The sequence below is a fragment of the Heliangelus exortis genome, chromosome 15 (genome assembly GCF_036169615.1).
Source record: "Heliangelus exortis chromosome 15, bHelExo1.hap1, whole genome shotgun sequence".
Taxonomy (NCBI): domain Eukaryota; kingdom Metazoa; phylum Chordata; class Aves; order Apodiformes; family Trochilidae; genus Heliangelus; species Heliangelus exortis.
In genome coordinates, this window is record NC_092436.1 from 16,580,515 (window position 1) to 16,593,916 (window position 13,402).

General features: G+C 48.9%; 1 protein-coding gene and 1 long non-coding RNA gene across 3 annotated transcripts in view; one reads left to right on the forward strand and one right to left on the reverse strand.

Moving 5' to 3' along the window:
• Positions 1 to 13,402, forward strand: part of DELE1 (DAP3 binding cell death enhancer 1) — a 24,948-nt gene continuing 11,546 nt past the window's right edge. For both annotated transcript variants that reach the window (XM_071759322.1, XM_071759321.1), the window contains exons 1-9: positions 1 to 338; positions 469 to 553; positions 734 to 854; positions 1,153 to 1,296; positions 7,733 to 7,788; positions 9,275 to 9,368; positions 10,097 to 10,239; positions 11,098 to 11,256; positions 12,114 to 12,206. In XM_071759322.1, the coding sequence (XP_071615423.1) occupies positions 232 to 338; positions 469 to 553; positions 734 to 854; positions 1,153 to 1,296; positions 7,733 to 7,788; positions 9,275 to 9,368; positions 10,097 to 10,239; positions 11,098 to 11,256; positions 12,114 to 12,206 (1,002 nt within the window). In that variant the 5' untranslated portion in view covers positions 1 to 231. The remainder of the gene's footprint in view (positions 339 to 468; positions 554 to 733; positions 855 to 1,152; positions 1,297 to 7,732; positions 7,789 to 9,274; positions 9,369 to 10,096; positions 10,240 to 11,097; positions 11,257 to 12,113; positions 12,207 to 13,402) is intronic.
• LOC139803300 (uncharacterized) lies at positions 1,586 to 8,217 on the reverse strand. The gene is made up of 3 exons (XR_011728960.1): positions 7,893 to 8,217; positions 7,447 to 7,619; positions 1,586 to 1,663 (listed from the first exon to the last, which is right to left on the reverse strand). It is a non-coding gene; the product is annotated as an uncharacterized lncRNA (long non-coding RNA).

A 13,402-nucleotide genomic window follows, 5' to 3' on the forward strand; every position in this document is an offset into this window, starting at 1 on the left:
CCCTTACCCGCCCGCGGTGCTCAGGCCGCCCCAAGCCCTCTGGGCTACCCTGTGCCCGCCGGCTCCGCTCTGCCCGTTTCCCGGTGTGAGGGGCACACCGACACCGATACCGATACCGACACTGCCTGCCCGCGGGAGCGCCGCTGGGCTTAGCCTTGCCCGCTCCTTCCTCTCTATGGCCCGGGCCGGCGTCGCTCGGCAACGCGCCCTCTCTATGGTGCGCCGGGCGGGATGTGGCGGCTGCTGCTGGGCCGCGGGCTGGGCCGGTGCTGCCCGCCCCCGGCCCGAACCGCCTGGGCCGCCGGACCCGCCGCCCCTGACCGACCCAGCACCGAGCGGTGAGTGCGGCCCAGCCCCCGGCCTCAGCGGGGGAGTTCCCCCTGGTGCCGGAGGGGCCGGGACTGGGTCTGGGTCTGGGTCTGGGGGGGGATTCCGGGCTTCACGCTGTTCCTCCTGGGGCTGTTCTAGGGCCGCCGGCTGCCGGGATGGACCCGGGGAAAAGCCCCTGCCCCGCGTGGTGTCCCGCGGCTCCGTGCTGGAAGCAGTCACCTGGGTGAGGAGCAGCGGGATGGGCCGGGTGGGATTCCCCCGGGAGACATTGGGGGGGAGCAGCGGGAGCCTCCAGGGAAGGGCGGGGGGAGGGGGATCCTCATGGACGGCCCGGGCTGGAAAAGGGGACAACAGGAGGGACGGGGTGGGGGGATTTTCCTTGACTGTGTCCGCTGTTCCTCAGGGAGCGCTGGGAGCGCTGCTCCTGCAGCTGGTCAGACACATCTCCTGGCTGAGGTCGGTGCCGGACGGCGGGAGGGAGCGCGGGGCTCGCTGGCGGGGGTCCCGTCCCGCTGAGCACACAGGTCAGAACCCGGGGCTGACACCCTGCTCGGGGCTGGGCTCTCTCGGGGGAATCTCCTCTCGATTCATGCGGCCCCACTTTGCATCCTGCAGGCCCCCTTGCTTTTTGTTTTTTGTTCTGGACTCAGCTCCCCCAACTTTCCTCCTGCCTGTTGCTGTGGTTGATCCGTAAAATTCGGTGGCTGGAAGAACCACGGAAATCTGTGTTTAATTCTGTAGCCACCATCAGCAGGACGCTGGGTGGATTCCCAGCTCAGTGCAGGGAACTGCAGAGCTAACAGGAACTGTTCTGCATTTCAGTGGTGGCTGAAGCCTCGAGGAGCTGTCCCAGCAGGCAGCTGGCATCTTGCTTCTTGCAGAAGGGAAGTCCAGAGGTTGTACCAGAAAACTCATCCTCAGGCGTCCCCTCAGGGCCAGGAGAGAGCCAGCCCTGGGCAGAAGGAGGTACTGCAATGTGCTGCGGGGCAGGGTGCTTGTGCAGAAGGGACTGGGGAGCCTCTGGAGTCTCCCCGAGGCAGAGCTGGGAGCCGAGCAGTCTGCAGCCAATTATTGACACTCGAGGTGATAGGATAAGGGTGGGAAGGCAGAACTTCAGAGAGAGGCGTCAGGAGTCCAGGGACAGGAGGAAAAAAGAGCTCCTGAAGGCAAGGGGGAGCCTGTGCTGCAACTGTGCAGGTGGCAGCAGGTTTCCTGGTCTGCCTGTTCTTTCCTTGTGGACAGATGTCTGCAGTCAGAGACTCGTGTATGTGGTGTGAAACTGAAGGGATTCTTTTCTCCCAAAAAGATGAGGATGTGTTTCCAAGTGTTTATGCTGTGGATAAGGAGGGAACAAAGATGTTTTGATTCCAATCAAGTGTATAAAAACAGGAAGATGTACTTTGAAAAAAAAAATAATTAAAAAACGGAAGTGTCCCCCAGGAAAGCATGTATTAATGTCTTTAAATTTAGAGTCTTCCCAAGGAAGATCAGATGAGGCCTACAACAGGGCTGCTCACTAGATGTATAAACACTAACAGTGGCTTTAGGAAAACTGATAAGAGGCAGGAAGCCCAGAGGAAGAGGGAAAGGGGGGGCAACATATGATCACAATGTCAGAAAGACCCAAAGAAAAAGCCACCCCTGGATGCTGACTGGATGGTGAAAGGTGGTGCAGAAAAGGTCAGCAGGGTTTCCCAGTCTTTGCTTTCTCCCAGATTTTTGGCTTTCTTCTGTGTGCCCATCACTGCTTATCAACCCCATCCCCAGGCAGAGGTTACCATTCCCCTCGGTTGGCAAATGGAGCATTTTGTTTCCATGTCTCCTAATTAGCTCCAGGAAAACAGCCAGGTTAATTTACCTAAACTGCCAATTAGAGTGTTTAACCCATCTGCTTTTGCCTGGGGCGTATTAAGAAGCGCTGAAACACGCTGCCTGGTGGCAGATTATTGGAGATGGACCTCTGGGAGAAGTGGTGGGGAGTGAGTGGAGACAGTGATGCCTTCAGCTGGCACAGCAGAAGGTTCAGGAAGAACCTGTGTCTGTCTGTGACAAACAGCTTCCTGCTGGGAGTCAACAGGGAAGAGCTTTCAGGCACTGATCAGCTGAACCTGGCAAGTCAGTCACTAAGGCCACGTGCTCTTTGTTCAGGTGCTCTTCAGAAGCTCTTGAGCTCCTAATGATGATCTATAAAGCAGTGCTTAAATCTGCTGTATGGCCACAAGAATGAACACTGACAAATTGGATGCTGGTTTTTAACGAGGGGAGTTGCTTGAGCCACAGAACTGCAGAAAGGGCAATTTGGAGTTGATAGAAACTGTGTTAGGGAGAGGTTGGGTACCTGGAGGAGTGTGCTACATCAAAGAATCAAAGGGTCTGGAAGGATTTAGGAAGCCATTTCTCAGGCCAGCTCTCTCCATTGCAGAGAGCAGAGAGAGCTGTAAATCTCTAAAGAGTTCTTTGGAGAAGTCAACAGGCACGAGGGGCAAGACTGTCCAGCTTTTAACTTCCTGAAAACCAGCCACGAGGGAAAAGAGAGCAATCTGGAGAAAAAAAGCTGATGTGAGGGAAGGCAGAGGGGCTGTTCTTGGGCTAGTGACACCTTTAAATACAAGAAATAGTTTTCAAAATGGAGAGCCCTTACCAGTGGATTCCCCCAAGTCCTTTTTGGAAACCTGTTCTGTTGAAGCACAGTCAGCAGTGATTTGGGAAAAAAAGAGGTGAGGAGCGAGGTGGCAGCAGAAGCAAATGGTACAGAATTATTCAGGACAGTCAGCTGTGAAAGTCACAGCAAAGGCTGCACAAGAACTAAACCCAGAGTAATCCCAAGGTGGGTTAAATGAGTGCACGCAGGGGAAGGCAGCTGTAAATACACATATGGAATGAGGAGTGTGGAGGGAGTAACTCTGTTGCAGAGGGAACATTTAAAGTCACCACGGATGTGCTTTTGATAAGGTGAAGGCAGTGCTCAGCAGCAGCGAGGCCAATTAAATGTTAATTATTGTGCAGGAAGGAGCTGAGGACAAGGCAGGAGGGGAGGTTTGCGTGAGGCTGTGATGCAGCCACATCTCCAACACTTCAGGGAAAGACTCTGTCTCCAAAGCAGTAACAGAAATGGCACAGAAAGGGATGACAAGGAGACAATTGGATAGGAATAGAGACTGACTCCTCTGCTTAAAAAAGAGGTGGCAGCAGGTGTGCTCTGTGAAACTGACAGTGTTGGGGGAAGCTGAACAGGGACAATATTTTTCATTATACACAGATTATTAAGCAGCTGAGGAATGCTCAGATAGAGAGGTTGATTTTTAGAAAAAGCCAGAGACAGGACAAATCTGGCCAGGGCACAGGTCAACTGTGGAACTCACTGCTACCAGCCAGAAGTATAAATGGGTTCCAAGAAGTGATTAGGTAAAATTACACATTCAAATCAAACTTAATTGGTCCAGCTCAAGATCACAGAGCAGCTGATTGCTGGAAAGTTCTGCCAAGAGGAAGTGTGACTTGATAATCCTGATTCCTTACACTTTCTGCCCAAGCATCTACAGCTGTCAGTTGTCAGAGATAATTTATGTCAGAATAATTTGATTTTGCTCAATAAATGAGTCTTCAGATTACATTCTCACATTATGCCCTGCTTAATCCACTTTGTGGAAATTTCTTGAGACAAATCAGGGTGAAAAGATTATGTAATTTTCACTGTGGAGTCTGAAAAAAATCCAGAGGTTTGTAGTGTGAGAAGTCTTGGGAATCTTTGCATAGGAAGTTTTACTGGGAAGCTTGGTGATACCTTTCACTCAGACTATGTTTTGCTTTCTGCAGAAAAAGCTGCCTAAGCTTTAGGATTTAATTTTTTTTCCTGGTGTTTATAGCTACCAAGAGAGAGTGAGGCTGGTTAAATGAGAATGCAGCAAGAAGCTGGGGAGAGCAGAGGGAAGGGAAGGGAAGGGAAGGGAAGGACAGACGTCTGGCAGATGATGCAGGGAATCTGCTGGCAAAGTCTTCCCATTAGAGAGCAGATCTCCAGAACACAGAGTGGAGCAGGATGTACCTTCACTTCTCCAGTTTGCTGTTGGCAGTGATGGCAAAGGACCTTCTAGAGAGAAGACAGTGTCCTCACCCTTTCTTCCAGTGTTTCAGTGAGTTTCCAGGCTGGGGCTGTGTGTTCAGGGACAAGCTGCTTCCTTACCTCAAATAGCAAAGATCTGTGTGCTGGATCCAAACATCCCAGCTTTGCAGATGAGCCATTCCAGCTTTAGCAGAACACAATATGATAGAATCTATGACTTTTAGTGTGCTTAGAAATGAAAACTTAGGGAAATTAATTTAAAAGCTGCTATAAATAGCACTCTGGATATTTACTGACAGCAAGTCCTCGGCTGCAGGATCGCATCTTCCTTTTTTTCGTGCAATTTGTGCCTCACTTGAAGCTTTTTTTGCTGCAAGTGAAAGGCACACAGTGAAGGAGCAGGTGATTACAGCCAGTCTCAGTGTTACAGCAGCTGAATGCTGCCCTGGGGAGTTGTATTTTACCCCTGGCAGGACTGTAAAATTTGTTACTTCAGTTTGGAGATTACAGGCATTGCAAAAGTGTGTTTTCATTTCAAAGCACAATGAAACCAATTGGAAACACTAAAAAAAATTTTTTTTCCATGAGGCAGAAATGCTGGATTCTGTCCAGCTCTTGTTGTGAATTCATTCTGATGAAGCGTTTGGATGTTGTGGGATGAGCAATCCAGACCATGTAGGAGAAGATTATTAATTCCTCATTTGGAGCTAGCTTTGAGCAACATTCAGTTAGTACAGGATGAGCAGGGGGGAAATACAAAATATTTATTAACTGCTGCATATGTGAGTGTTGGGCATCCAGTCCACTGAAAAGCTGCAAGACTGCACGGGGAAAAAAAGGAGGGATGTGTAGTCAGGTTACATCATAGAACACATCTGAAGAACTAGAAATGGAGCTGTAAGGAAAATTCCAGCAGTGGCATTCCCAGCTTTTCTGTGCTCTGAACACACAACCCTAAGAATATTTGGCTGTGGTTCTGTGTCTATCTGTTCAGCACCTATGTTCTGTTCAGTTCCTGTGAAGTTCTGCTGAGGCTTCACCCTTCCTTGGGAAATAAGAACAGAAACAGTTGGGATGAACTTGTATTAACTCCTGTCAGGCTGAAGGCTCTCCTGAAGAGGGGTGGGATTCTTTGCTGCTTTTGTTTCTCAGTTTCCTGCTGAAGGAACCCAAGCATTGTGCTTGGTTGAGTGCCTGGTGTTGAAGCTGCTGCTCTGACACGGGGGAGATTTAAAGCTGGAGATATCCCTGAAGAATCTGGATTTGAGGCTTGCTCAGCCCTCAAGGTGAATTCCAAGAGAATTCATCAATTCAGGCTTTTAGGAGATGAGACTGGAGTCTGGAGGGGTTAGTCCTTGTGTTTTCTTCCAGATGACCTTATGCTCTCTGGGAGTGGTAGCTATAATCTGGGGAGATTACTGGGATTTGGGGTGAGGAGGGATTTAAAGCTGATAAAAGTCACAGTTGGTTCCTGGCTTGTTTTCATGGGGTTAAGTGTCCAAATGACAGCATGTTGTCTCAGTAAATGGCAAATCTCTGATTTAGGAGTAAAATGTCTGTGCCACATGTAAAGTTTCATGAGAGCATGAAGGTACTAGTGTTGTTTAAACAAACAGCTGGGAGAATTTTTAATACAGACATTTTTTTTTTCCTAAGGTTTGCTGTTGTACATAGGGCAAAAACCCTGAATTACATCATGAGAGAGATACCTGAGCATGAGATTGTCTTATGGTGAGAAAGATCAGATAACTTTATGCCTGATCTGAAAATAAATGTAAAGCACAACTAATAAATTCACAGATTGTATTCTTTTTGATGGAACGATGAATAGAAACTGTGTTTGCCATCTTGCTTGTTGGGTGAGCTTGTTCAGATAAAATACATTTTAATATAGCCAGGGGGGAATTGTTTATGTGGGAAATAATGAGGCTGCAGCTGGAACCCAGACCAGGGCTTCATGTGCACTGTAGGAGTGTGCAGGCACTTCAGGAAACAACCTGCTGGTTTCTGATGGCACAAGTGCACAGGCAGTGCCAGGAATCCAGGAGCTGGGCCCCCAAAAGGAGGGGTTTTTCCCTTTTATCATCCCCCTGCTCTGCAGCCACGCAGCTTAAGAAGGGGATGGGGAAACACAGGGAGAGCACAGCTACCTCTTGCTTTAGCAGCACTGCCTTGGAGTCATCCAGGCTTCCAGCACCTGGGATGCAGCTGCTGGTGGTGCAGGTTAAAAATAATTGGCCTCAGTCAGCCCTGTTCGTCCTCCTGGCTGGAGGTCACTGTCCTCAGAGAGGAGCTGGCGTAAATGCCAGTGTAATCACTTCCAGCACAGCTCTGTTAAGAGCTTATCTTTTGCTGTAGAGATTTTGTTGTTGTTGTTGTTAGATAATTCTGATTGAAACTGGTCAGCTGGAAGCTGAACACATGGTCGTGGCAGCACGTTTAAGAGGGCAGTGATGAGCGAGGGGGTGGGTTCCTCCTGGGTGATGAGCTAAGCCAGAGGAGCACATCTGATCATCCTGGTGCAGAAACAAAACTGTACCCTGGGAAGAAATTATCTGGAAAAGGAGGCAGGGAAGGAAGCACCTGAGCGTGAGATCTTGGTGTGATGCCCTGGGCAATGGGAACCTGAGCACAGTTCTGATAGATGCAAACCAGGCAGTTACAAATTCGAGTAAGGAGGTAATTTTACCTTCCCTGTGACACCAGAGAGAGGGTCTGCACCTCAATAACAATGTTGAAAATTCAGGAATAGAGGTAAAAAAAAGTCATAAAATTATTCAACCCGGGCAGCAAAGTACTTGAGCTGAAAGACATGAAGAGCCCAGTCTGTTTAGAATCACAGGCAAGAATCAAGAGGGGTTGATTAGTCGTATCAGGACTCTGAAAAGGAGAATGGGCTTTTTAGTACAGAGCAAGGAAAAAAAGCCTGGAAGAGCCAGCTCCTGGGAGCTGAAACCAGTTGTATTTCAGTTTGAAATGAAGCACAGAGGTGTAAAGCATCCATTACAAGTTGCTGAAATGTACTCTGAGAAAGAAGCAGGAGATTCTCTTACCTTTCAGTGTCCTCAGATCAAGGCTGGAGGCCTTTCTGGAGGAGGTGCATTAGGCAGGTGCAGACTGCAGGGCTCGGGTGGCACTTGGTGGCTTTTGAGGCACCAGGTCAGCTTGGTCAGTGCTCCTTCTGTTCTTAATGTGCCTGGGTAGCAACTGGTCCTCTAGGAAGAAGCTGTGGAGTAGAGAAGATGGTTAGAGAAAGAAAAGGTGATGCAGAAGAGGAGATACAGCATTGCTTAACCCTGCTTTTTTTGTTCTTTTTTAATTTTTTTTTTTTTTCTGTAGGGAAGTTTCAGATCCCTGAGAGCTCCAGCTTGGGGCCAGTTCTCCACAGTGCAAAGGTGAGCTTTCATTTTCCACACTCTCCACCTGCACCCCAGGCTTCCTCTCTACAGGAGGACATCTCAGTGCCACTCCAAGCACAGCCTGAGCAATCCACTGACACACAAGACTTTTTTTTGCTCTGCACAGCTGGAGGCCATGAGAAAGAGATGTGATAAGCTGCCCTCTGCTTTAGGCAGAGCAGCCAAAAAAAAAAACCAAAACAAGACCCCAAAACAACAACCAACCCCTCCATCCAGTTCTGTTCTGGTGTATTTGCATTTTGATGCAGTCTTTCACTAGCTGATTATATGCTGTTTCTATTTTGGTTTTGACCAGACAACCCATGACTGGAGAAGCTGGTGTCACTCCTCCTGAAGCTGCAAATCAGGACTGGCTCTTGTCAGTTACAGAGAGGAAGACACTTTGGGCTTGAAGTACAGCAGCTTGAGAGTCACAAGGCTATAAATTATTGTTCTTGTTGTGATTAAACCTGCTAATTCCTTGCAATTCACAGCCTGAGGTGCAGACAGTTCCCCATTTTAAAAATCAGTCAGCTGAGCAATTCCTCAAGGACACTGTGAACAGAGAGGGAATAAATTCAGTATTTAACAGGGTGGGATCCTCTCTCTGACATGGAAGCTACCTCTGCTCCCCCACCAGGAGGGCATTGGCTTGATCTGCTGAGGGGGTGAGCACTGAGCTCCCCATTTTGTGAGCTGCCCCTTTCTCCAGGACCCATAGGAAGGGACCCCAGCTCACTCATCAGCCATGGGGCAGGTCCTGGGGGGCTCTGCCATGTTTTCAGGCAGCAGCTCTGGGTGCAGGCTGAGCAGGGAAGCTGGTGGGTGGAAGGGGCACTTTTGCTGCCTGGCTTCCCCCAGTGCAGAGGCATCTCCAGCTGGTGTGCAGCCTGCACTGCTGCCACTCGATGGCACTAAATGTGGAGGCAAGCTGGGAAGCTGCAGGCCAGGCTAATCTGCCTCCCAGAGCTGTGGTAAAGTAAAAAATACTGTTCATTACTGAGGAGGAGAAGAGATTGTCTCTGCTGGGCAGGATTTTATTAGGAGCTGGGGAAGCTGACAGCGTGGGCTCAGCTTGGGTTGTGTAAAGCATCCACCAATCTGTCAGGGCACGTTGGGCAGAGGCTGTTTGTGCTGTCCACACGAGGTGGGAGGGTGAGCCAGGGCTCATGTTACTTTTGAAGGGGGGGAGTTAGGAGTGGTATCGGGTATTGGCTGAATTCTGAAAAGTCTGATGGCAGCTGAGAGGCTGCACCAAGCTCCCTGGCCAGAGGGAAGGTGAGCAGTGTCCCTGCAGCTTCCCTAACTGGGTAGGAAAGGGAGATTTTTATTTTTTTTGTGGACACATGACAGAAGATTACATCACCCTCTTGATAACTATAGCACAGTACAAATGTGTCTCACTGCTCAGTTTCCAAGAAAGGATCTCCTGTAAGGTTTGTAATGTTTTTGCTGTCTTAATAGCTTTCTTTTAACTCCTCAGGGTGACCCAGCTCAGCCAGGGCATTTAGAAGAAGCTGCTTTCCAGCTGCAGCAGATTTTCCGGATTGACATTTCCATTGCATTGAATATCCTGGGTAAATGTGGACTTGGATTTGCTTTGTCCTTAAACCACACATTTCTCTTTTTGAAGGACCTCCAAATTGTTGCAGGTTTTGTGCAAAGGCAGAGATGGCATATAACCAAACTGAAACCTCCTTTCAGCAATTTCAACTGTGCTTTGAAAGATTTATTGTCCTTTGTCCCATCCTGCCACCTGATTTATATCAGCATATTTAAATCCAGGCTTGGTTGAAGCCTGCACTGTTGTCCTGACATCTGTGGTTAGAAATTGAGCCATCTCTTGTCTTTTTTGCAACACAAGCTGACATATCCTTGTATCCTTTTCATTGCCTGAGATCACAGTCTTCTTGGCAAGCTGAAAAAGCAATTGCAGACTTGCAGCTCTAAGACGAGCTGAAGGAAGATGCAATGATCTAAGAAAAAAAAAAAAGATCTCTGCCCTATATACACCACTGGTTGCAGCCCTGAAAAAGCAAGACACTTCTCTGCGAACACACCCTGTCGTGTTAGCCCACGATCCTTCTTTGCAATGAGACTAGAAAAAAATTCCTAAAAGGCAGAGCTGCTGTTTTTTCCTATGGCCACTTTGGTCCTGAGGGTTGATGAGCCAGCCAGAAGTGGAGCAGAGCACTTGGCATGGGGCAAGGAAGGCCCAGAAGCTGGCAGAAGAGAGGGGGGGTTGCTGCATTTGAGGCTGCATTCTGTTTTCTTTTCCCCTGTTTTGACATCATTTTCTTCTCAGGCATTGAAAGCATGAGGGCTGGCCACTATGAGACTGCCTATTCCTGCTTCAAGCTGGCAGCAGATCGAGGCTACAGCAAAGCCCAGTTCAACGTGGCTCTGTGTTATGAGCACGGCCGAGGCACAGAAAAGGACCTGGAAAAGGTGTCTGTGGCTTGTAGGGTTGTAGGGTATGGAATGGGCTGGGTGGGAAGGGACCTTAAAGCTCATCCAGTGCCAATCCCCTGCATGGGCAGGGACACCTCTTGCTAGACCAGGTTGCTCCAAGCCCCATCCAACCTGGCCTTCAACTCTGCCAGGGAGGGGAGATCCACAGTTTCTCTATGTGCAGCCCAGCAGAGGAGAGTGGTCTTTGTTGCACTTTCCTCCTTCTGCATGGGAGGGACAGGCTCCAAAATCTCGTTAGAAAATGCTGGAAATAATACAAACTGTGGGTTTGCAGCACTGTGTCCTAGATCCCCCTCAGAGATGTCCTCCTTAAACCCCCTCTTTCTCAGCTTCTGAAGTCTTCTCCTAGGTACACAGGCTGTGCAGCTAGCACCCAGGGGGAGTGCTGAGGAGAAACCTGTCATGTTCCTGTATTTAAAACACAGCTGCACATCCCAGGGCTTCTTCCCATCTCCAGCCATCCTACTCGGGTACCTTAACTCCAGCTGCCACCTAGTGCGTGGTGCTGTGGTCAGCACCTCCTGCTGCTGGGAAGGTCTGCACAGGCAGCTTGTTTGGAGTAACTGCAGATCCCTGGGGCAAGGCAGCAAGCTTGGGGGGTGTTGGCCCAGTGCCACCCCCTCTGACACGGGGAGTTTTGACTCCAGAAGGCAGCCTGGTTGGAGGGCTCTGGTGTAGCCACAGCTGACTGAAACAACCTCGGGTTCTGCAGTGGGGAGCTGTGGGGGAGCTTCTGATAGATGAGGTTAAGCTTGTCCTGGCCAGAGGGGAGTCTTGTCATGTTTGAGGGCAGGTATTACCTGAATCACACAAGTGTGTTTCTCCTTTTTCCAGGCAGGTTTCTATTACCAGCAGGCAGCCAGCAGCTCTCACCCCATGGCACAGTACCGCTACGCACGGTACCTCCTGCGCCGCAGACCCGGAGGTGAACGGGGCAGACGTCAGGAGGCACTGGGTCTCCTGGAGCAAGCAGCAAAGGCTGGGATTACAGAGGTGAGTGTGGGAGCTGATAGGAGAGGGAGCCAGCAGAGAGCACTGCCTGAAGGATTTGAACCACAAGGCACCCTGGAAAGCAGCATCTCTGGGACTGAAGCAAAATTCTTAGAGGTTTATGGTTTTGACAGCGTATGGGAGGCAGCCCTGGCTGCACATGGTACCTGCTGTGTCAGCAGTGCTGGCTGGCTGGGCTGCTCTTGGGCTCTTTAACACGGCTCCCACATTAGACATTGGCTTGGGAAACCTGACCTGTGGTTGAAATTGTAGCTCTGTGTTTCACCTCCTCACAGTTCCTTGAGTACAGGTTGCCTTGGTGGAGGAAGTTCCATGAGATGCTTGAAGAACAGATCCTCATGTTGTATCTGTGGCTTTTCAAGATGATTCATCCACATGGATCTGTGTTCCCTGCCCTCCATTCCCACTCTTCAGGAGATGCATTTAGGCATGTGCCATCTTGTGTTGGGAACACCAGTCATTCTGGGAGTGACTGTGTCTCATGGAGCACACTGTTCCAGGAAGTGCATCTGCTGTATCTTACAGACACCTCACGAGTAGGAGCTGTTCTTGGCTCTGATTTCCATGGTGCAAGTTGGAAACAATATCCTGGGGCTTCGTGCTGTTAGTATGGTGATGCTAATAGTGGAGCTCTGTACATAAAATGTGAGTTTTGTGTGTGTGTTCATCATGTCAGACTGATTTTTTTCTTAGGACAGGCCCCCATTCTCTCAATAGGTTCTGCAGCAAGCAGGGTACTTACAAGACTTGTCTTGCTGTAGTCATTCCAGCATTGGAGCAACTTGCAAAAGCTAAGGGGGGAAATCCTGGGTGACCTGTACCGTGTGGTTTTGTTTCAGGCACAGGCTTATCTTGGAGTGTTCTACATGAGGGGGCTGCAGCCTGAGGAAAAGAGAGGCCTCAAGTACCTGCTGCTGGCAGCACAGAACGGCGTGAGTAATCTCTGTGCAAGTTATGATTGTTCTCAGTTTAGGATCACTGCAGGTGGCAGATTCCATTCTCTCCATTTCTTGGAAATGGAAGCAAGGGTTGGGATTTTACTGCACAGTCATTGAGAGGCCTCTTGGAAAAGAAAGAGGCCTTGGGGCACAGACCCTACAAAACACAAACACAGGAACAGCCCTGTTGGGTTGGAGTAGCTCGTACAGCACTAGTGCTGGTACTCATCTAGTATAATTTTACAGGTTTCCCATTATGGAGCATCTACACCCTCTTCAGTCAAACTCTTTCACTACCATGTCATTTTGAGAACTTGGTTGGGTCTGTCTTAAATCTATTCATTATTTCTTGCCTTCTACAGAGAGGATGAAAAGACTTTCTTTTCAGGGCCTTTAATACTTGAATCTTCATTCAGCCCCCATTGTTTGAGTTTGCCCTCACACATCCTGTTGTCTGGATCCCAAACAATTTCCTTGCTTGCTGTTGAATTTTCTCCAAGTGACCCAGGTTTATCTTGTTTTGAAGGACAGTGCCACAACTTCAGCACAGTCCTGCTCCTGAATGCTTACCAGCACTTAGAGCAGCAGAAGCTTGACATCCCATGTCTTGCAGCCAGGTTTCTGCATCCCACTACTCTGTTCCTTTACAGCACCATAATATTGTTCACTCATTTTCATCGTGCACTGCACTGGAAAACCAGGTTGTTTTTTGGGTTTTTTTTTCTCAAGAACTTGTTCATTTTAACTTCATTTCCCTCAGCTTTTGTGTAACAGAAAATAATGAGTAGCTATTCCCTCTTCTGCTGGCTAATACTTGTGATTCTCTCACCCTTTGGAATGTCCTCTCTGAGTCATTTCTCTTGCAGGCTGCAGAGTGCTCGTTTAGTTGGTCTCTCCCTGTAGTTAAGCTGTTCCATTTTGCTTGCCAGCCTTTTCTCTATTTTCTAATTCTCCTTTGACCATTTTCAGATGCTTGGACTAAAACTGGACCCAAGATGGAGGCACGCCAGGCATCTGACATAATGACATCCTCTGCTTTGTTCTGGATTTCTTTCCAATAATTCCTAATATTGTGTGTCTTTTTGCCTGCCACTGAACAGGGACTTGATGATTTCAGGGACCTATCCCAAGTGACTCACAAGTTTCTTTCTATAAGCACTGCATTTATCAACACCAGATTTCCTCTGTGA